Source organism: Solanum dulcamara, chromosome 3 (genome assembly GCF_947179165.1).
Source record: "Solanum dulcamara chromosome 3, daSolDulc1.2, whole genome shotgun sequence".
Classification (NCBI taxonomy): domain Eukaryota; kingdom Viridiplantae; phylum Streptophyta; class Magnoliopsida; order Solanales; family Solanaceae; genus Solanum; species Solanum dulcamara.
The window spans coordinates 82,450,999-82,474,904 of record NC_077239.1 but is presented as its reverse complement, the minus strand read 5'-3'; the positions used below and the strand labels follow the sequence as shown (position 1 = coordinate 82,474,904).

At 34.9% G+C, this 23,906-nt stretch overlaps 2 protein-coding genes across 5 annotated transcripts; both read right to left on the bottom strand.

Moving 5' to 3' along the window:
• Positions 1-261: 261 nt before the first annotated feature.
• LOC129883409 (PTI1-like tyrosine-protein kinase 1) lies at positions 262-12,017 on the bottom strand. Of its 3 annotated transcripts, none has more exons than XM_055958087.1 (8): positions 11,858-12,017; positions 10,848-11,022; positions 7,033-7,286; positions 6,812-6,938; positions 6,439-6,712; positions 1,089-1,221; positions 877-960; positions 262-673 (listed from the first exon to the last, which is right to left on the bottom strand). In XM_055958087.1, the coding sequence occupies exons 2-8, from the start codon at positions 10,939-10,941 to the stop codon at positions 554-556; spliced, it is 1,086 nt and encodes a 361-aa protein (XP_055814062.1). In that variant the 5' UTR covers positions 10,942-11,022; positions 11,858-12,017; the 3' UTR covers positions 262-553. The 3 variants fall into 3 exon arrangements, with proteins under 3 accessions (XP_055814062.1, XP_055814061.1, XP_055814063.1); XM_055958086.1 differs by lacking the exon at positions 11,858-12,017 and adding an exon at positions 11,634-11,754; XM_055958088.1 differs by lacking the exon at positions 11,858-12,017 and having other exon boundaries at positions 7,033-7,325; positions 10,848-10,987.
• A 2,318-nt stretch (positions 12,018-14,335) lies between these two features.
• LOC129883407 (uncharacterized) lies at positions 14,336-23,571 on the bottom strand. 2 transcript variants are annotated; one of them, XM_055958084.1, is made up of 5 exons: positions 22,655-23,569; positions 20,179-20,241; positions 19,440-19,686; positions 15,230-15,407; positions 14,336-14,977 (listed from the first exon to the last, which is right to left on the bottom strand). In XM_055958084.1, the coding sequence occupies exons 1-5, from the start codon at positions 23,376-23,378 to the stop codon at positions 14,465-14,467; spliced, it is 1,725 nt and encodes a 574-aa protein (XP_055814059.1). In that variant the 5' UTR covers positions 23,379-23,569; the 3' UTR covers positions 14,336-14,464. The 2 variants fall into 2 exon arrangements, with proteins under 2 accessions (XP_055814059.1, XP_055814060.1); XM_055958085.1 differs by lacking the exon at positions 20,179-20,241 and having other exon boundaries at positions 22,655-23,571.
• Positions 23,572-23,906: the final 335 nt, after the last annotated feature.

The following is a 23,906-nucleotide window of genomic DNA, read 5'->3' as shown; positions in this document are numbered from 1 at the left end:
ATAAGCATAATTAAGCGATTTCGTCATTTTTCGTGTGTGTTAGCTTATCGATATTTTTGATGAACTGACTTCCGATGATTTTTTCTCAAAAACCGCTATGGGACCCTCTATTGGTACCAGACGAATCAGTATTTGCGGCCTCGACACGATCCACGGTACAGTGGTAGCATTTAGAAGTCGCACAAGCTTTTAAAATGGCGAAACTTCAAACGTTCATAACTTTGGCCACGGATTTATTACACGCTATATTTTTTCAAGATCTATGAAAACAGACACCAAGTCTATACGTTGACATAGCATACCACATATTCATCATTCAAACCATAAAAATAAATTATGATACACAAATTGATACGAGGATAGACCACAAAAGGAAAAGAAGCAGCCAGAATAACCGAACCCAGTTTACCGTAACTTTAACATGACACGCAATAGACTGAACAACCAGACACAAAGAGGGGGAGAAATGAAGAAATGATCTTTATCCAGGTGAAGAAATCTTTGCGTGATCAAACTAAACTTGATATGAAATGAGCAAATGAAACTAGATCCCCTATGACTCAGGAACAGGAGCAGGTGCCTTCAACAGTGGTTGAAGAGCTTTGACAACAATACTCATATTAGGACGGAACTCAGCCTCATATTGTACGCACAGTGCTGCAACAGCTGCCAACTGAATTAAGCAAACAGGAAACAAAATTACCAATAGACTCGTTGAGACGTATAATCTTTCGGGCTTTTTTTTTTGTTCTTTTTTTTGGTGGGTGGGTGGGTGGAGCTGTTAAATATTTTATTTACTGAAGGTAGGGGGAAAGCTTTTACCAATAAAGAAAAGAAAAGAAAAGAAATGATGTCAAACAGGGGAAGGGAAGAAACCTTAGCAACTCCTTTTCCAGGAACTTCTTTCAGCTTTGGATCGATGCATTGCTTAACCTTATCTTCACTTAATCTCGGAGTAGCCTACGCTTTACAATGACATAATTAAGCATAGAAAATAATTGTTACCAAAACAAATGAGGGGAAGGGGCACAAAATGAGAAGAAACACAAGAAATAAACAAGTCATTTCACGCAAAATGCAATGCTCACCCAAGTAACCAAGCTCTGTTGTCCACGAGGCATTGTATGATCTACAGGTTTTCTTCCTGTCAAAAGTTCAAGAAGAACCACCCCAAAGCTGTACACATCACTCTTTTGTGTCAATTGTCCTGTCATTGCATATCTGTAAACATTTTTTAGAGAGTTGGGTTGAGATAAAGATCCTTAAATCAATAAATGTCTGAAGAATTTTGCCATTAATAAACAGCAGAAACAATGTAACATAGACTTGATTAAAATAGGATATGACACAATGCACAACCAATTAAAATCTCATATCAGTCATTAGGCTTTGTACCAAAACTTTAGGTACCTTAGTAGACAACTACTGTTATGAAGCAAACCTCCTAAAAACTTCAAAATTCAGGCAAATTCATAGAACAGAACCTAACAAATGGTATTTCTATAGAAAGAGGGAAAAATATATCTTTATGCTTATGTGTATTTGCACAAAAAGCATATCCGAACATCCCACCACAAGTCTCAGTAAGGTTAGTAGCTTTTTTTTATAACGAGAAATCTCCAATGGTTAATGGCCCACTGATCGAACCGGTGATGCATCTAACGCACACATCATGTGTTGTGCTCTTACCACTAGATCAAAGAGCTAGGGGCAAAGTTTAGTAGCACTTTGGTAAGAGCATAACAAATTTCACATAATCCTATCGCCTAAGACCATCTCCAATCCAACACCAAATCTTATTTTGGTGTAAAATTCGGTGTTTTAGAGCTCCAACCTAACACCAAATTTTGCACTATTTTAGTGTGTGAACAGTGTCACTTTTTGAATATTTTAATACTATTTCATTATACAAAATTTTTAATATAACATTATATAAATTGTATGTTTTAATTAAATCTCTTGTATACTTAATTATTTTTTATGTAATATTTTTATAATATTAATTTCGAAAAAGGGCCTAAAATGCCCTTGAACTATTGGAAATGGTACAAAAATGCTCCTCATCCATCTATTGGCCTAAAATGCCCTTGACATCCACCTTTAGGTCCAAAACTGACTTTTTCTTTAACGGAAAAGGGCATTTTAAGCCCAATAGATGGATGAGGGGCATTTTTGTACTATTTTCAATAGTTCGAGGGCATTTTAGGCCCTTTTAACAAAATTTTAATTAAATAATTTGAATAATTTTTTTAAACACGTGGCGACCATCTATTGGTTAAAATTTAATTATTTAAAATTAATTATAAATCAAAATTTATTTAACAGAATTTTAATTAAATAATTTGAATAATATTCTTAAAAACCTGACGTCATCTATTGGTTACAATTTAATTATTTAAAATTAATTATAAATCAAAATTTTAATTAAATAATTTTTTTAAATACGTGGCGGCCATCTATTGGTTACAATTTAATTATAAATCAAAAATTTATTTAACAGAATTTTAATTAAATAATTGGAATAATTTTTTTAAACACGTGGTGTTGATCTATTGGTTATAATTTAATTATTTAAAATTAATTATAAATCAAAAATTATTTACCAAAATTTTAATTACGAAAAAGGGCCTAAAATGCTCTCGAACTATTGAAAATGGTACAAAAATGCCCCTCATCCATCTATTGGGCCTAAAATGCCATTTTTCGTTAAAGAAAAGGTCATTTTTGGACCTAAAGGTGGATGTCAAGGGCATTTTAAGCTAAATAGATGGATAAGAGGCATTTTGTACCATTTTCAATAGTTCGAGGGCATTTTAGGCCCTTTTTCGTATTAATTTTAGATCTAAAAGGTAACTTTTTATAAATTAATTTCCTATATATAACTTTTTTAAATAAAATTTATGTTAATTCTACTATAACTTATAATTAGATATAACTACAATTAACCTTAACAAAAATAAAAAATGTAAACATAATAAATTATTAGAAAAATAATACAACGTACTTTAAAATAACCAAAATAGTACTTCAAAAATAATAATATAATATTGAAAAGAGAAGAATAAAAGAGAATCACTAAAATAGTGCTGACACCATTTTAGTGTAAATTTGGTGTTATGGGTTGGAGATGCCCCAAGGGCTATTATTGGGCTCGTGGATTACACAATCTACTAAATCCACCCTTGGGGACAACAAAAATAATCATTTTGGGAGTTGAAGTTCAATCACTACAAAGAATTTGTGTTAGACCTTCCTTAAATAGGGTGTAACCTAAACACTATTTTTCTTTGTTTAGGTGACGTAACAAGTTCTCTGAACCATAATGACCTGTTTGTCCATAGGTACTATTTCAAAATAATTGGAGATATCCAATCTTTCACACCTCCTCAATGGGGTATTTGCACATCTCCTCTTCACATGCCCAAACTATCTCAACCTCGCTTCTCTTATATTGTTCATCACGAAAGTCACTTCTGCCTTGTCCCGAATATCTTTATTCCTAATCTTATCTTGGGCATTGAGCGGAGCAAGCTCGGGGAGAGGAGTAGAGTCCAGCAACATTGAGCCCGCCCCTAATGTATCCATCATCCATCTTAGCATCCTCATTTCAGCAACTTGCATATTCTACACATAAAAGTTATTGACTGGCCAATACTCCACCCCATACAACGATGTGGGTCTAACCACCACTCTGCAAAACGTACTTTAAGTGTTGGTGGTACCTTTTTATCACACAAGATTCTGGAGGCAAGTATCCATTTCAGCCACATCGCACCAATATGATGTGTATGTGTGACTGTGACATCATCATCAACCTCCTCATTTCCTTGAATAAAAGACCCAAGATACTTAAAACTCTCTCTAACGCCTACCTCAGGCGTAGCATCACTGAATTGCACTCCAAATATTTTGTTTTAGTCCTACTTAACTGGAAACCTTTAAGCTCCAAAGTTTGTCTCCATACCTCCTACCTAACGTTAACTCTGTTGCAAGTAAGGTTGGCAGTGGACCGGGTTTTCTCCAGTACGAATAGATTCCAGTTCCGGTTCACACTCCGGTTAAATCGGTACCGGTTGACCCGGTAAGTACCGGTACTATATGGTACCGGAATGGGTACCGATATGGATCTTGGGTTTTTACCCAGTAGACCCGGTTCCAGTCTGGTTTCGGACCGGTTTTAACGGTAATATGTAACTTCTTTTTTTAAAGTTTTCAACGACTTTTATTCCATTTTTCTCATAAATTCACAAAATATTTCATTAACATCTTACAAATTCTCTCAGTTCTCAAACTTTCTTGTTGATTACTTGATTATAAATTTTATATTTGTGTTATTTGTTAATTGGAGTTCGGAGATTTTTTTGAAGTAATTTGCAAGCTTCAATTGGCATCTCTCAATTCCATCTTTTGGTTATACATCTGTTTTGACACAGACGTTCTGTACATTCGTTCCAACTTTAATCTCTTTATTTGTTTATTTATTAAGTTACTATATTTTTTTGTTATATTTATATTTCTTGTTTTTATTATATTTTAATTATTTTAAACTTTAAATATGGATTCAAAAAAAATAGTGGAAAAGGAAAACAACCAATATCCGGCAAGAAAAAATCTACTACTACAAAATTAAATTTAAAGTTCCTATTGTTTACTACTTTTTATTGTTTAAACTTTAACTTTAAACTTTACTTAAATTACATTTCTTACAAGTTACAAGTTTCAAATTAAAAATTGAAAGTTTTATAAAAAGTTACAAAGTTTTTGTAATAATATTATACTAAATTACTACTTATAAATTATAATTAATATTTAATTAAATAACATTTTAATTATTTATTTATTTTTTTAAAAAATGGTAATTACCCGGTTCCGGTACCGGTCCAATCTGGTTCCAACCCGTTATATATAGGACCGGATCGAAAACTTGGAAATGTACCAGTAGACCCAGTTCCAGTAGACCGATTCCGGTAATTGGAACGGATTAACGAAACCGATTTCGGTTCCGAATCCGATAAAACCGGTCCGGTAACTTCCGGTCCGGTCCGTTGCTAGCCTTAGTTGCAAGTCTCGAAATATGGCTCTCTCCAAAAGTCACTCAATCCTGTATACAAACAGAAACTACACAGCTGTACCATAAAACTAGGGATCGAAAACTACTCCTCGATTGAGCAAAGTACATCTCCACCCCTTCAAAATCTCTCCTATTTCTCTCTTTCCAAATGACCCACATTAAAATAAGAGGACTAACATTCCAAGTTTTCGGTTTTCTTCTCCTAGTTCCACTCTTCCAACTAAACATCAACTCATTTATAGATCTCGACATTGTCCAAGACACACTAAACCATCTGAAGATGAAGGAAACCCTTAAATTAAGGGCTATAAAGTCTTAGAAAAGTTTGGCAAAACCTAGAATATCGGTGCCTCAATTGCCCTTTCAAATTAAGTGATTGAAATGGAGAAGAGTTATCTTCAATCGCATAATATTGCATTAACTCTTCTCCATTTCAATCATCATATTTAGAAGGTGCAAGTAGCACATATATTTAGGATAAAATGTAAGGTCACTTCATATGGTTTGCTCATGTCCCCCATTGACCTCCAAATGTAGTGGCGTATAGAAGTTGTCTCAAAAGACCTACAGTCTCTCGGAATCCATGTAGATTTGGCAAAAGTTAGGGCTTGCTAAAAAAAAATTAAAAAAAAGATCTATATAGGTGATACCAAGAAATTGGGATGTGTTTTGCTCATGTTAGTATATACCACTACATAACTAAGTATATACAGTAGTTTTCTATTTATTGTCAAGAACAAAGATTGAGAGTGAAAGAAGACAGCTTGGAGAACAACACCATAATGAGTCTCTAAATTATTTTAAATGAGAGATATAGATGGTAGCATGACCACTCTTAGACACGACACCCTTATTCATGAAAACTTTTGGCAGATGTAAATTGAATCTATAATTACTAACAAATACACCATGATGCCAAGACCTCCCACATAATTAACACATAATGTGTGTGCGTGCGCGCGCGCGCATATATAATGAAATGTATATCAAAAGCAATCTGACGTCTTATGGTTTGTCCTACAGAACTACAGTTTCAAATGCTTAGCTAAAGATACAAAACATATAATCTTTACCGTAGTGTTTCGCCATTCCTACAGATCACACTCATTTCTACTAGTTTGTTTTCCCATTTTCGCATTTAAATTGGATTTTGCTGGTCCAGGATATGCCTATATGGAAAGAAACTTAATCTAGATACCTAAAACGAATATAAAATCAGTAGCATGTTGCAAGAAGCAATGACATTAGAATTATTGAAAAATACCAAAAACATTAGAAACTAATCTACATTTGTACTGACGTGTAAGAAGACAGACCACTTTGATAAGTATAGATTAGTCAAAGAAGAGTAAGGTGCAAAATATTACTCTGGTGCATGATAACCAAATGTTCCCAAAACTCGTGTAGAATGAAGACGAGCAGCCATGTCAGGAGACTGATTTGACAGATTAAAATCAGCAATTTTTGCTTTGTAGTCTTCAAAGAGAAGGACATTGCTTGATCTAATATCCCTGTGTATTCTTGGAGGCTGGACCTTCTCATGCAAATACTCAAGGCCCCTTGCAGCATCAACAGCAATTTTTACCCGCTGCATCCAATCAAGTGTGGGTCCAGGTTGTGCCCCTTGTACTCCTTTTCTGCCTGCAAGTGTACATACAATCACAAAGCATATATATCATATATTCACCTTCTCGTTAATCTAATAATTTTCTATCTCACTCAAATGAAATATTCTGATACCATGCAGAATATCATGCAAGGAACCCATTGTTGCGAACTCATACGCTAATACACGAAGGTTTCCTTCCACACAATAACCAAGCAACTCCACCAGATTTTCATGCTTCAATCTTGAAACCATAGAGACCTTAAGTAGAAAAAGAAAATAAAGATCAGTGGGGTCTGTGTATAATAGGACATGGAAGCAGCAAGGAAAAATTACATTAAGAGAATACGGTTACCTGGCTCAGGAAGTCAGCATTAGTCTCGGGCTCAGATGAAACATCAAGCTTTTTCACAGCCACGGCCTTGCCATTGTTTAGATTAGCATAGTATACTCTTCCATAAGATCCTTCACCAATTAATGCTTTTGATCCAAAATTGTCAGTTTCCTCTTTCAGTTCATCCAAAGACAATGCAGGGACCTCTATAGTTGGTATTGCTTTTTGCACTTCAGCCTTGGCAGGAACTGATGCTTTTGTCGCTTTCTGATATCCTGATGTGCATGTCAAGGGAAACGATTATAACCTATAACCTGGCCCATTATAACAGAAGGACTCATCACACAAGTATACAACAACTACACTTCAATCGCAAACAAGTAGGGAAGGGTTATATGAATACTCACTACTTCATTTAAGTTCATTTCATTTTGTTCTTTTTTGATCAACAGATTTCATTGATAATAGCAAGGCCAACATGGTCGTATACAGTAGGTATAACAAAAAGGAGAAACCTACAAAATTCGGTTCTCTCCAAAAGACACCCGGTCGTCTATACACGAAAATAAGGGATCAAAGACGACTTCTCAATTGAGCAAAGCTCATCTCCACCCCTTCAAGAGCTCTCTTATTCCTCTCTTCCAACTGATACACATTAGAGCAAGAGGAGTAAATTTCACGCCTGGTGCCTTCTTCTTTTAGCTCCACTCTTCCAGTTGAACATCAACTCCTTCACAGACTTTGGCATTACCCTAGAAACGCCAAACCATCTAAATATATCACCCCATAACCTTGTGGCTAAATCACAATGTAACAAAATATGATCCACGTCCTCACCCACCTCTTTGCAAAGAAAACACCAACTCAAGCAGACAACCATTCATTTTCTAAGATTATACGCCGTCAAAATCACTCCTCTAGTAGCTAACCACATGAAGAAACACATCTTCCTCGACACCTTAGGCATCTAGACCGAAACATATCAAAAAATCTCCTCCGCCCTAACCAAGAGCTTCTCATAAAAGGACTAAGAGGGTATTTGGTTTGGCTTATCGCAAGTGCTTTTAGCTTTCAAACTCCTTTTCTATTTTTTGTGGTGTTTAAAGAAGACAAAATATTTTAAGCACTTACTTTTAGACCAAAAAAGTATAAAAATAAGCTAAAAGACAAAAGTTGGGTATTCCCAACTTTTGGCTTCTTTTTTTTGAAAATGGTAACTTTTTCATCTATATATCCACAGGTATACTACATCAATGTAGTCCCCTTTCCAAAACATATTACAACCTCTCAGACTCTATCTATGCTTTTTGTCACAAATAGTCTAAAACATCAAAAAGGTCTTTTGCCTGTACTTGTACTATTACTACCTGTTTACACCAAAAATAATAAAGAGCTAAACAATTCATCTTAAAAATCTGTAAATTGTTCTTCTTGCTCTCAAAACACCTTTGATTCCTTTCTTTCCACATTGTCCACCATATGCAAGCTAGGACAATCTTCCATCTCTCTTCCTTTACTGTACTCTGTAGTATTGCCAACATTGATCCAGCAATTTAGAAGTTGTGCTATGTTTCTTGGTTTCACCCAAGTGATCTTCCTAAGACTGCTGAATATTCTCCATAGTTGATTTGCCCATTTGCAATGCAAAAAGAGATGGTTGATTGTCTCTGCCTGTTCCTCATAGAAGTAGCACCTTCAGCATAGTTGGAACTTCCTCTTCCTCATATTTTCTTGTGTCAGCACTGCTTCCTTAGCTAGTAACCATGTGAAGCAATTTACCTTGTCTCTGCCTGTTCCTCACATAAGTAGCACCTTGAGCATAGTTGGAACTTCCACTTCCTCATATTTTCTTATGTCAGCACTGCTTCCTTAGTTATTAACCATGTGAAGCAATTTACCTTGTATGGGATTTTAGTTCTCCAAATCATCTGCCATGGCCAGTGCTCCATCCTGTCATTTGAATGATTGAGGCCTTTGTAAGTTGAATTGACACTGATGGTCCCTTTGCTGCCAATCTTCCAAACAACCTTATCTTCCCCAGCAGCCAGATTACTAAATCGTGTCATTGTGTCATGAAAAGCCTCTATATTTCCCATCTCCCAATTCATTTAAGTTCCTCCTAAGATGCAAGTTCCACCCCTGTCCTGTCCACATTCCAGACACTGTTGCATTTTGTTGGAGGTTTAGTGCATACAAGTCTGGAAATAATTGTTTCATGGGTCTTTGGATTATCCATTTGTCCTCCCAGAATAACACCTTCATGCCATTACCCACCTGGAATCTGATTCTAGATAAAAGCAAGGCCAGAGATTTCTTACTGATCTCCAGATACCACATCCATATGGTGTAGTCACCATCTTTATCATCCACCTATTCTCCATTTCATATTTTACCCTGACCACCTCTTTCCATAGCATATTCTCTCCTGTCATAAACTTCCACAACCATTTTAACATAAGGCTTTTGTTTAGACTTTTCATGTTTCTGATCCCCAGTCCCCCCTCTTTCTTGTTTTTGATGACCTCTTCCCACTTGACTAAATGGAACTTCTTTTTATCTTCATTTCCCTGCCATAAGAAGTTTCTTCTCAAAGCATCTATCCTCTTTATGACATTGACTGGTGTTGGGAACACGACATCATGTAAGCAGGTAATGCATCAAGCACACTGTTAACCATAGTTAGTCTATCCCAACTTATGGCTTTTAGTTTTTAGCTTATAAGTTATTTTTAAAAAGCCAATCCAAACACCCTCTTAACAGAGAACACTTTGTTAAGCTCAATTCATATCCTCATCAGACTACCAAAATGCAAGGAATTTTCCTCCACATTCAATATGTTCTCTACGAATTCAATTGGTAGACATATAACATCCCCATTTTTGATTGGTCTAACATTATTTTTTTATCAAGTAAAAGAATTTAATGATAATAACAAGGCCAACTTGACCGTATACAAGAGGTATAACAAAAAAGGAGAAGACCTACAAAATATGGTTCTCTCCAAAAGAGACCCAATCATCTATACAACCAGGAACTACATGGGTGCACCCAAAAGAAAATAAGGGATTGAAGAATACTTCTCAATTGAGTAAGCTCATTTCTATCCCTTGAAAAGCTCTCATATTTCTCTCTTTGCAAATGACCCACATTAGGGCAAGAGGAGTTACATTCCACACCTTGTGCCTTCTTCTTCTAGCTCCGCTCCTCCAACTGTACATCAACTCCTTTACCGAATCTTGGCATTACCCAAGAAATGCCAAACCATACAAAGATATTCCCCCATAACCTCAGAGCTAATTTGCAATGTAGCAGAATATGATCCACGTCCTCAACCGCTTCCTTCCAAAGGAAACACCAGCTTAAAAGGATTCCTATCTAGCTTTGTTGTACTTTGTCTCGGTACCAGCTTGGTACTGAATTTATATTAATACCTTTACTTATTAAAAAAATGAGAACTTATTCTCCCACTTCTCCCATTACAACACATCATGGCTCGGAAAGAGCTCATAGCACAAGACTGGATGCATAAAGAGGCTGACCACCAAGCAGGAATCACCACTGCAGAAATCACCTCTCAGTCAATAGGAGCTTTTAGTACTTTTAAAGACACTGGTCAGAGAACGACGACATGGGATAATCATAGGACTGATTGAATCTCCAAAGTATTACAAATTTGTCCTCTAGTCAGTCCCCGAAAGGTAGATAGTTAACTGAAGATTACAACTATTAGCAATATCAAATGGGACTAATGAGCCAAAAGACCAATTATAGACAAGAGATGGAGATAAACTTCTGTTTCTTCTATTGTAGCATAAGCACAGAAAAGATCAACGTACCATCAGCATTGTTCTTAGGGATTTTGTGGAGCTCGTTTTCATGTGATGGATCAGACTCCTCTACTTTGCAGGTGCAACAGAACCACCTTCTCATCCTTACTCTTTTACTCAAATAAAGATCGTCTTTAGCCCTTCCGTTCTCCAAGCGTACAAAATAACCAGGAGGTGCATGTGCCTGTGAAGTAAGTCAAACATAAGAATAGCTCATTACTAATACAATTTAATCATAGCATGCATGCCTTAACACATAAACCAATTGATTCCAAGAGGGAAACTGCATACCATCTCTTTAAATTACTTTGAAACTCTTCATACCAAAACCAAAACCCATTATAATCAAAGACGAAATCGAATGCTAACCCGATGAAGTTGAATGATATATATATATATATATATGAAGCATTCTTATCTAAGACATCTAAACTGAACTTAATAATATACATTTTATGCCAATAACAAATGGAACCAGAAAACATATTTTCTCAGCCAAAGAAGACGCAGAAATATATGCTAATGATTTCAAATAATATTTCCTCCTACAGAAGCACCTAAAATGGCCGCATTTCAGCAGAAACAAGGAGAGAAAGAGAGACAGAAACTGATAGCAAATGTACTAGATATAGAATCCCCACAAAAAGAAAATTGCCAAATGCCCGGCCCTCTCGTATTCAAAATTATCTCCCAAATAAGATCTCTTTAAAAAGAATAAAATCGGAAAAGCATCATTTTTCGTAACAAAGCTTCAAGTTGAACGTATCCATAAAAAAAAGTCGCTCAAACTCTTACCCCTAATCCTTGCCTATGGAAATTGTCATCCATAGCCATCCCAATAAATAAACAAATATAAGATTGACCAAAACAAAAAATCTTGAAAACCTCAGATCCAAAAAAATGAGAGCAATGAGAATAAGGGTTAAAAACATAACTCATTCAGAATATTTATTTATTATAATATAAAAGCAACCGAAATTCATAAAGTTTTTCCTTTAAATATAATATATTGAATATACCTGATCCTTTTTCTTCTCTACGTTTCTGATGACAAGATTCGAGGGGTTTGTGGGTTTTTGATTTATTCTATGTTTGTTGGTCGAATAATAATCGGAAATAAAGGGGAAGAACAGGTAAGCAAAGCAATGAGGGAGTAAAGAATTGGTTAAAATAAAAGAAACGCCTACAAGTGCATTCTATATAAATTATTTATTTATTTTTGCAGAAAATTACACAGGTTATCTCTAAATGAATGTAGTGATTTAGATTTTTTGTCCTTTTGTCCTCGATACTATCTTATAAGAGAAGTATAAAAATGGTTTTTCTTCCGCTTTAAATTGATTCAAAGTACATTGTTATCCCACTATATTTTTTAAATCTTCAATTGTCTCTCAATTCTATCTCTATTTAATTCGAGGATCAATCAAACTTTTTATATGTCTTTTAAATATTTTAAGTTATTATTATAATTTATAATATTTTTATGTAATTTTCAAATAATATATATTACTTTCTTTATCCTAATGTATGCAGTACAAATAGAAATTTCAAGAGTCAATCAAATAATGTTAATTCTTGGGATTTACAATACTTTTTATATAGTTTTCAAATTAAATAATACATGTTACTTCTTTTGTTTCATTTTATTTGACACCGATAGATTAATTTCAAGAACTAATACAATTTTTTTATATGATTTTTAAAAAATATTTTAAATTAACAATTATCATGATTTATTATATTTTTACGTAATTTTCAAATATATAAAAATTTAAAAATAAAATAAATTAATTAAAATAAAATAACCACCAAAATATTACAACAATACACTTAAAAGTGCTCAAAGCAAGCATCTTGATCTGCTGCATGCTTGAGCACTTGAAACTCCCTCTTATAATAAAGAGAGTAGTATTTATATGTTGCGCTTTATGAGTCAAATTTCATTTGTATTATACCTTCGTTTTTTGGAACTTTCAAAAATAGCAAAGATTTAAAAATAATTAAGCTCCTTAGTTACAATTTGCTTGATTACATTCCGTAGTTATAGTTTCAGTTGTTATGTCAATTTTTATTTGTATATCTCACTGCATTATACAAATTGAGTTTTTCTGTTTATTGCATTATATATATTAAGCTTTCAAAAAGAGATTGTATATACAAAAATAAATTTGTTTTAGAGATTTGTATATGGCCCTAAATTTGTTTTGTATACAAATAAAAATCTTTAGAGATTTGTATATAGCCCCCACAAATTTGTATATGCGCCTCGAAATATACAAATGCCAAAAAAAAAAATACAAATTTACTTTAGAGATTTGTATATTCGCTTCCAGATTTGTATAATAGCAAATTTCATTAAATTATAGCCAGTTAGTGTAATTTTTTGAAACTATAACTATATTAAATAATATATTAGTAATGTTTGCCAATTCGCGTAATTTTCCCTATTTCTTTTACATAATTTGAATTCTCTACTCTTTCTATCCCCAAAAAATCAAAATCAAAATGAAATTCCCCTTAAATCACACAAGAGAAGAGAAGGTGCCGCACCTCTTTCCTGGATCATGATTTTGTTTGTATAGACATCTAGCAATTATGAAGGAATAAAATTTTGACACTTTCATTCATTTGCACAAAGACATTTCATAGAATTTTCATAACTATATCAAACTTTTATATAAGTAGTTTCATATCAAATAATTGAGTAAATATTAAAATCGTTACATAAAAGTTGTTGACTTGTTTTATTAGGCTTTACAAATTTATACATGTCTCAGCATAAAAAGTCATCAGTTAAAAATAACTTTGAAACATTTCTAAAAGTATTGGAAGAACAAGAATTCTCAATATTTGAATATTTATTTTCTTTTTGAACTTTCTCAAAAGGTGACTCAAAATATTTGAATATTTAAACGGTCCTCATATGGAAATAACTTTTCCTTATGGGATTTGCCTTAGGCAAGCTTCATAACCAACCCCTTTCGAATTAAAACATGAATCGGCATTGAGTTGTTATATATCGACTAATTGTATATGAACTAAATGCCTAACTAAGATAAGTTTAATGAATCTTTTCATATGATCACAATTTTTGAATTTACACTGAAATAAATAATCATTTATCTGACTGATTGTTTGGTTCTAGATAAAATATATAGTATTATTTATAACAATTTAGTTTCAATATAAAATCTTACACTACTATTATAATCTCCTTTCTATGCTAAACTTGCATAAGTAGGTAAAAAGAGACGGCATTATTACTTATTCCAGTATAATCTACTTGGTAGAATGTGTATAAACGGTACATGGATAAGGCAAAAACTACCTTAAATTAGGCAATCCCTACATTACATATTATAATTCACCACATTACATTTGCACATCAGTAACTGCATTTCATCAATAGCATAAATAATCTCTGCATTATACTACATAACTAGACCGGCCCCCTATTCCTTCTAGTGTGAAAATGAAGTACAACATAAAACTCTATGTTTTGAGTATAAATTATCATGGGAAGACCATGACCAAAGAAATCTGGAAAGTGATATAAAATAAATAAAATTGGAGAGTACTTCTTGTTCAAGTCCCCAACAGGGCTCATTGATGAAGTAAAAAGATTGTCATTGTTCGGACTGTCCAAAATATCTGCCAGATATTGTGACCAACAAATTAAGCATAATAACTTCATCATCGAGATTGGATTTGTCAGCTCTCAAGTTTGCACATTTTCGGAGTAATGACCGTAGGGCTGCACATGTATCAGCATCGACAGGAGTATCAACTGCAGCGCACAGAGCAAACAACCATAAGCAGTCATCCCTTGTAAGAGCGCTCATGCTTTGCACAGCTGTAATTCGCTTCCTTAACATTGAAACTCGAGCTACAGCATCCATTCGTAAAATAACAGACAAGGTAGGGCCATTGGAAGGAGATGACTTTCGTATGGAATTCTCTAGAGCAGGATCATCACCACCATCAGATAGGGAAGACTCGTCTTCTCCAGACATCAAACCATCAAACTTATCCAAAACAATGTTTTCAGGAAGCTGATCTGAAGAGTGTGGTTGATCAACAGAGGTTGCAGAATGCAGCTGGCTAGAAGTTCCAACATTAGCTTCCAAACGTGACAAAGCCTGAAACAAAACACAAATTCCTTCAAAAAAAACCATAGGTAAAGTGTGTCAGGAGCACTACCTACTCCAAAACTTATCAATTTCGGGTCATGAGTAACCAATAATGACACCAACTCACATCCATCATGCAACTTTAAGTTCTGATCATATTTTCAGGGGAAAGGAGCAGAGCTCGTAACAGGATACTTTGATGACACAAGCTATTGCATTTCCAATTCTAAAAGCACTTCAACGCAAACAAGCAGAACATACCAGTCTTAGCTCTGAAAAATCAGCAAGGAATGCTTCCTCCCACTCCTTGAGGGGCAACAAGTGCTCTAGACAGCTTGCAATATCAGGAATTTGGGGCATGTAAGATGTCTGGTCTTTCTTTAGTTTACAGCCTTGAACCGCTGCAACCTTCACTTTGGGCAACCTTAATGCTTCCCACCTAGGACAAATTCAGCATCCATATCATTTCAGCGAAAATTTCATGTCATGGCCAGTCAAACGGGTTACAGAAAACGAGGAAATTTTGAAATACAATGTCTAGCTAAGTCGTAAAAAACATCCACCAAGTTCCAGGACGTGTTTAAAATTTACCTAACAAATGCTATCATGAGTTCTAACTCGAATTAGAACTTCATTATGCATGGACATAAGTGTACGATACATCAGGTATGTTACTGGTCACCAAAAAATTAAGACCGAAAAAAATTGGAGGGTGTCAATAAGAGTACTATGCCTTTTGCAGGACATGAAAGATGTGTAGCCTAGTCTCCTACTGTGGCAGAGGAAAGCATGCATTGCTAATTTGGCGGTAGAGCTGAAATCTCTGAAGAAGAGCACCAAACTGGCCATAAGCAAGGGCATAAATTATTATTTTTTAGGTTGAGCTAGCAAGATGAGCAGTCACAGGAGTGTTGATGTCTATTTTGCTTGTACGGTTAGAAAATGGAAGGCATGGAATTTAAAGTGTAAAATTTATTGGCTTCCACATTATAGCTTCTTCAACCCCAAGAAATTAAACATAGGAAAAATTAAAAAATCCTTTACTTCCCTTTTTATTCAGAAATAAAAAATCCTTTCCATCTCTTGCAACCACAACAAGTAATTGGAAGTTAATGAGAATATTCACCTAAGAGAATAAACACAGTAACTCCCCTTTCCCCTGCTCCTAACTGAAGCAAACTGATGTGAGGCCAAAAATACATATATTTAGCCACTATTTGCCTCGCGTTTTAGTACTTGTAATTGTCTTTTGAATAAGTGATTATACTATTTGTGCTTAATATTATATTTTTAATGTGTAGGAATAAAGCACTGTGAAGATAAAGAGAATTGGATCAGAATGTGAATAAAAAGCGAGAATCAAGAAAAAGAAGAAAAGGCTCACGTGCAAATGGAGAAATTCAAATGATATCATATGATTGTCTAATCATTACACAAGCAAAAGCCAAAAGAAAATAAAAGGCAAGAGATAGCAAAAGGATGGGTAAAATATTAGTTCACTGGACAATTACCCAGGAGCGGAGTGTCGTGCTTTGTGGCTTGTGGCTTGTTAATTGGACTAGGAAGGAGAAAGTTGTGAGCGTAATAAGAGGAAGTAGAGCTTGTTCGTGAACCTCACAGGGAAGGGGAATCATTTCGCTAATGTGTATATGAATATACCCTTTAGTCTTGCTCAGTTGATACAGAAGAAATATACATGCACTTCACTATTAGCTGATGACCAAAACTATATAGGCGTTAGGGATAGTCGAGTAGTTTTAGAGTTATCGGCAAGATGCTCAATAAGTAATATCAACCTGCAACTAGTAACTCGATAGAAAATAAGCGTCAGTTCAAGTGATTACTCAACATGATACTAGCGAATCCATAGCCCTATATCGATTTCATCTAATTGATTACGTAAAAATCTGCTCTTCATTTGGTTAATTGTTCATTGATTATTCTCTTTTTATTTTCAGTTTAGCTAATTCAAAATAATGACCAGGATTTTATCACTTGAACAAATAATTAGCATTAAGTTAATTTAGTAAATAGCTAAATCACAAATCCATGTGGGTACGATATCTGGATTCAAACCCTATATTACTCGTATAACTATGTATACTTCCGTATGCGTTCAGCCGCAACACAAACATAACATTAAGGTGGAGTTCATAGGAAGGCCGTTGACGACTTCACTTATGCTCTAACATAAGATTGCAAGAGCATGCGAAAAAAGGGGATCTTAAAGTGGAACAGAAAGTTAGTGAGAGAATGTCCAACTTCCCTCAAGAATTCCAAGAGGCCCATTTTCTTTTTTTTCTTTTTTTAAAATCTGGCAGAAAGTTAGTGGAATCAGGTAGGACAGTTTTCTCAGATTACTGTTACTTTGTTTTTCTCCAATCATTTACTTAAAAGATAATTGGTTACAAATAAGCTATCAATGATGGAAAGAAGAACTTATTCCATACCCTGCAACAAGTCTAGTGACATTTCGGAGAACATTTATGACAGTGAAGCATGGTACAATTGGGTTGAAAGAACCAAAAACTCCACCTGTAGTATGACTGTTAGTAGGAGAGTGTTGTTGTAATTATGCCAGTTGTTTCATGAAGCTTCAGTGGGATGTGATAACATCTACAGAAGATGGAAGATGCTTGACCAACTCTACCAGTATTATTGTTCCCAAAATTACAACTACTGTGGCAAATACATAAGCATAGCTGTGGTTTATGGTAGCAGAGAAAAAGTGTAATCATTCTACCGGATGTTGTACACAGTTCAGGTGGGATAAGCTGGTTACCCAGGGATTAGGAAATCCTTTCTATTTTTTATTTGCTTCACCTTTGTCATCAGTATCAATAAAAGTTTTCTTCTTCTTTTCTCTTTCACGATCGACAAGTTGCTATAGAGGATTCAAGTGACGATGCAATGTCGTATTAGAAAATCTCAAATAGATATAATTTAGAATAGGAAGAAATAATTCCTTGTTGTATAGAAGACCGGGTGTCGTTTGTAGATTCATGTCTTTTTGTAGGTTCTCTAAATTTTTTGGTATACCACTTACATTTGGGATTCATGTCAATAATGAAAATATATTTACTTGACTAAAAAAAAAGAATAAGAAAAATGTGAGTGCAAATGCAAGTGATCCTATCTGGGGAGGGTGTAATTGATTTCAGAAAAGTATTGAAAAAGGATGGGCTTACTTCCAAAAATAATTCTAACTGGCAACTGGGCAGTAAAGGCTCTGAAGAGTATCTAACCTGTAAGCAATTAAGATGGATAGAAAGCGGTCATTCAAACAGTTGGTGTGACCAGATGAGCCAAGTCATGTAGGAAGCTCACTAGTCACTAGAAGAAGATATGTTCACAATTGAAATAATTTTTTTGGTTTTCCTATGGGCTTGTTCTCTAAAACTGAAATGGCTTCATCCTCTTTTAAGTCATATCAGGGTTGCACTTTAACCGGAAAAAAAGCCTCTTGTACCCAGTAAATGAAGTGATCAATCTCCAAGATCAGGTGAATATTCTCGGTGGCAAAATAAGAGAGTTACCATTTATTTATTTGGGTATATGCCTCTTGGGGCAAAAAGCAGAACCAAAGATATTTGGAATGGGGTGGTGGAAAATTTGGAAAGAAGTTGGCAAATTGGAGAAGCCAATATTTGTCTTTAGGTGGGAGGGTCAATCTAGTTAATATTGTTCTAGATGCTCTACCTACTTACATGATGTCCCTTTTTCCTATTCCTGTGAATGTAGTCGACATACTAGATGCTTTATATGGCAAGGTCGACCCGAGTCTGAGTAACTCAGAGTAAATTTAAGCTAAATAGTAGATCATAACCCAACCCATGCAACTCAAAATCATTTTTCATTAATTTATTTCTTCTTTTAAAACTTACTTCATTACCAAAGCAAACTAATAAATGTTGTTTCATTTATTTACTATGACTATCAAATAGATCAAACCCAAAAAAACTTTTTTTTATGTTACTAGAGCTAATATATAGTGGTATCAGTTAACACAGAAGTCATTTATGGCCTAACTAATAGCTTGGAAGAAGCCCTAAATGGTTTGTACCAAAAATTAACAACACGGGAGGAAGAAAGAAATGGTTAAAAAGTAAGTACGGAGAGAGACAAGGAGTAAGGATTTAAACCAGGCGAAGCATATTACGGCGATGCTCAATAGGATGGCTTACCAAGTTATTTAATGTTATACCAAGCTATCCCTTTACATTTTTTATGAGAAGGTAGAGGCTTGAGGTTCTACCTCCCAAGCTAGGGGTAAGGTTTGTTTACGCTCTATCTTCCCTGGACCCCACTTGTGGGATTACACGGGGTATTGTTGTGTTGTTTAGAGTCTTTGGACACAACTTATCATCCTAGATCGACTATAAAGCCTTCATTTTTATTTTTGCAACATTCATAATATTATTCGACCATAAGCTAAGAGCAACTCTTTTAGACACAGATAGAAAAATGGTACCTGACACGCCTAAGATACTCAAGCCCATCTTCAGGAGGACCAGAATCAAAATCAGGCTCTCCTGTAACTCTAAAGGCGGGTCTTTGAATGCTACTATAATCATCATCGCTATCATCACTTTCTTCATAAACATTGTTTTCTCCCTCATAAGAGATGCCATCATCCCTACTGAGAGGAAATGCCGAAGGAGAATTTCTAGTGTCTATATTCCCTTCTTGATCATCCAAGTGCTCTGAATGGTCGTTACCTGAAAGGCATAAATGATTACTCACATATGCTCAACTACTTCTAGTACAGATGTCTGAGAAAGTCCGCAAAATTAACTAATATATCATTCTCAAGAAAATTTCATGTTGAGAGGTTTATTCAATTCAAATGTAAATGAAATTCACCAATTCAGTCACTTTTCAATGCAAGTAGACTATACATTTACATCAGCAGTCTATTTTCCAGTGTCTACATTCTACTTACATGAACGATACACGTAAACACATCATTACTCTATCTAGCACTGTAACAGTGATCCATTTACAAGAGCTAGCTATCTACAATCAGATTCATCACTGTGGTAAGATATGAGCACATAAGAAATCAATGCTAATCCCAAACACTTTTCTGTACAGCAGAGGTATTGGACAATGGTAAGAAATGCTTTTTCCTTCAACCCTTTATCTCGAACTGGGGACAATACTAAAGACCTAATGGCCAGGTAAACACAAAGTGTTCTGCAGATTCATACATGTCATGCCTCTTTGAGTATAAACTTTCATATGTTTTCCTCGTTCTTTTGCTGCCAAAACACCTGTGCCAACAGAAATTTAGGAACCCATCAAATTGACACTACCACAACAGAATGTGTAGAGAAGCAAAAAATGCATGAAGGCAAGAAATAGAGTAAAAAACTTGACATGAAAGGTGTAGGCGGTGTAGCATATCATGATGTCAAGAGTATATAATCTACAATATCTCCAAAGTTACATCTAAACTTGCATTTGCCTGAAAATTGGGTAAGTTAATGATAGGGATCCGCGGTTGGAACACAATTCTCCACGGCACTAGCTGTGTCCTTTTTTCCTTGTTGGTGAAGCGCTCTTTGAATCCAAATTTTACCCGAAGTTTAAACAGAAATTAATGTAAAGAGAGGCATTTGAGATTTTACATTTTATTCTTTGGCATTCTTAAATATATCAAGTAATAGTGCAAGCGAGGAATGGAAGAAAAGATAAAACCATGACCTTAATTAAGGAGCAACTTACAATTTTTAAAAAGTGGCAATCAGATGGATGGCTTCTAAATCTAATATTCACTTTGCAGACAGGCTTATATGTTCAGCAGACCGAGCAAGTGAGATATCGTTTCTGATAAGCGACCAAGTGCGTGGATATGTGTGTATGTATATATATAAAGAAGTCAAGCATCAACCACGAAAAAGGAAAAGTGAAAAATAAAAACAGAAGTATAGATTTTTCATAAATAAGCAAAGTTTCGTTGATGAAAACCAGCATTGAGAAAATGCTGGTGCAAAATACAGCCAAGGTTTTACATGAATTGCACTTTGCTTATGAAATCAAGTATGGCTTCAACTTCATTTACAATTGCCATATTGCACCAAAAAGCTACTCAAAAGTATGCACCTATACATTTTCAAATTTGCCTTCAAATATTCTAAGACTCCTTCCCCTTCACAAAACAAAACTTAAGTTAATTGCTTGTGCTCTTCATACAAGTGACACAACTAACTGGGAAACAATGAACCGTCAAAAATACAATGGCATACATGGATGTGCTGGTTTTCTTTTCTTTTTTTAAACCTAGAAACTGTAGTATGGGGTTAGACCGACTTTGTTGTATGGGCGGAGTGTTGGCCAATCAAGAACTATCATGTTTAGAAAAAAACAAATTGCGAAAATGAGGATGCTGAGATGGATGTGTGGCACACTAGGATAGATAAGATTAGGAATTAGGATATCCGGGATAATGTGGAAGTGGCCTCTATGGTGGACAAGATGAGGGAAGCAAGACTGAATTGGTTTGGACATGTGAAGAGGAGATGCGCACATACCCCAATGAGTAGGTGTGAGAGGTTGGATATAGTGGGTACGAGGAGAGGTAGAGATAGGTCAAAAAAGTATTGGGGAGAGATGATTAAATAGGACATGGCGCAGCTCCAGATAACTAAAAACATGACCTTAGATAAGAGGATGGGGAGGTTGCGTATTAGGGTAGAAGGTTAGTAGGTATGGAGTGTTGTCTTGATTTTCGAGGGGTTTAGCCATATTCATGTAGTATCTTGCTTTTAATTCCACCATCACTTGTTGTTGATTGTGTTTAGGTTATCGCATTATTTTGTATTTGTTATTGTTTCTTTATTAGTTGTTTTGTTTCTCCATTGTCGTTTTCCCTTTTTCATACCTATTTTGATACGTTGAACTCGAGTTGAGGATCCTCCGAACACGGCCTCTTTACCTCCACAGGTAGGGGATATAGTTTGCGTACACTCTACCCTCCCCAGACCCCACTTATGAGATTTCACTAGGTATGTTGTTGTTTTTGTATTACCTAGAAACTGTAAAGATCTCACTGCATAACAGGCCAAAGAGCATTTCTCTAAGCAATTTTCTACAGGTCCAGTTAGTGAAAGACCAGAATTTGTATAAAAGCAAATCAACAAAGTGTAGCAAAATATTTTATGTAGCCAAAAAAGTTTTTGTATTCTCTTGGACAAAAGATGATATTGTATAATCTTACAGTATGTTGATACAATTTGGGTTTTGCATTCTCTAGTCTTCTTCTCATGTAATCCTGGATCACCATATGTATATTTATATCTCTTTGATGCTTTCCTTTTATATAATTTTTTAATTTACCGATCAAAAATGAAAAGAGAAAAAATGATACTACTTGAGTTTCGCACCAAAAGCAATAACCTAACATGCCTATCTCTTAAAAAGGCACCACCACGCTGACAGATAATGAACACTATTTCACAAAGATTGAGAGGTTTAAGTATCAAACCTCCAAAACTATTGACTAGCTAAATTTCACAACATAATATTTCTATGTAATCTTTACTGTCTGTTTCAGAAATATTGTAAATTACACTATCAAGAAACACCAGGTATCAAAACACAAGCAGCATTAGCCGCACCACTATTCAACAACATAGAAAAAGAAAATCCAGATAACACAAGCTGCAAGAAGAAGAAAGTACGCACCAGAAATGACAGGGGTATTTTCTTTTCCAAGGTGCCTACGAGACAGGCGGATGTGCTTTTGAGTATTAGAGTCAAGGAGGCCATCATACTCCTTTTGCACGGTATCACCAAGCCCACAGTACACCTCAACCCACATTTTCCTCTGTTCTTCCATTCTAACAAACCTCAAAGTTTCCAACTCCTTTCTACAATAAACCCTCTTCTCTTCACTGCCATCAGAAATGGGCACATTCTTTTCTTTGGCTTCTTCCATATTCCTACCTTTTGCTTTTCTTGCAACCATTTTTTCTCCATTCTCTTTTTCTACTTGATGATTTGCAGTCTTTTTCTTCCTATTTCTTACTGATTTCCCATCAAAACCCTTGATCTTTTTATCAATTGAGCAACTTTTTCCAACTTGAGAAATATCAATCATTGCTGTATCATCAATTACTTCAATCTTCAGTGAACACCTCACAGACCCATCATCTTTAGACCCTACCAAATTCTCTTCCATATTAAAGCTTTTACCCTTGATGGCTTCTTCTTTTTTCTTGATGGATTCATCAGCAATTTGGGAGGTCACGAAATCTGTAACTTCAAATTCTTGAGTTTCAGAGGTACCCACATTGAGCTTCTTAGAATTTTCAGAGATGCATATCTCATCTTTCATCTTTACGGTTTGAACTTTGGTGTTGGAGAACTCAGAAGAAGAAACAGCATGAGAATCGAAACCGTTAGCCATGATGATGATTCACATTCACAAGCGGTAATTTGGAGTTGGGGTTTTGGGGTTATGGCATTTGGAGGGCTAATATATCCGCGGCGTAGAAACTTTGCTCCCTGTATTCTTGGTCCTTTATGTTTGCTAACAATGAACACTTTTGGTCCAAGCCTAAATTAAATAGATGATTGAGTTGAAATTTGAGAGATTAAAATAGGTTGGACTAAAAATTGGGTTGGATTAAAATTTACCTAAATTTACTTAAGATTAAAATGGGTCATGATTCGCTCAATTTGAATCGTTTAATCTAAATAATATAGACAACACTGATGTAATTTATAAAAGGAAAAGATTATAATAATCACACAGAGTATGCTTAGCATGAAGTAAAATGTTTTTCAATTTTCTCATGTTTGATTGACTTATATGTTTTGAAAAATATTTTTTAAATAGATTAATTTTTCTCTAATTTAAGGAAAATAACTTCCCTATATAAACTAAGTAAGAAACATTTTTCAAAACACTCTTTCAAGCTCATCACCCAACCCC

Coding starts and splice junctions, on each gene's coding strand:
- LOC129883409 (XM_055958086.1), bottom strand. CDS start 11,672: ATGGCTATGGATGACAATTTCCATAGGCAAGGATTAGGG. Junction 11,023..11,633: donor TCCATAGGCAAGGATTAGGG/GTAAGAGTTTGA, acceptor CTTACTTCACAG/GCACATGCACCTCCTGGTTA. Junction 6,713..6,811: donor CTTGCATGATATTCTGCATG/GTATCAGAATAT, acceptor GTACACTTGCAG/GCAGAAAAGGAGTACAAGGG.
- LOC129883407 (XM_055958084.1), bottom strand. CDS start 23,378: ATGGCTAACGGTTTCGATTCTCATGCTGTTTCTTCTTCTGAGTTCTCC. Junction 19,687..20,178: donor TACTCAAAGAGGCATGACAT/GTATGAATCTGC, acceptor TATGCCTTTCAG/GTAACGACCATTCAGAGCAC. Junction 15,408..19,439: donor GAGTATCTTAGGCGTGTCAG/GTACCATTTTTC, acceptor AATTTGTCCTAG/GTGGGAAGCATTAAGGTTGC.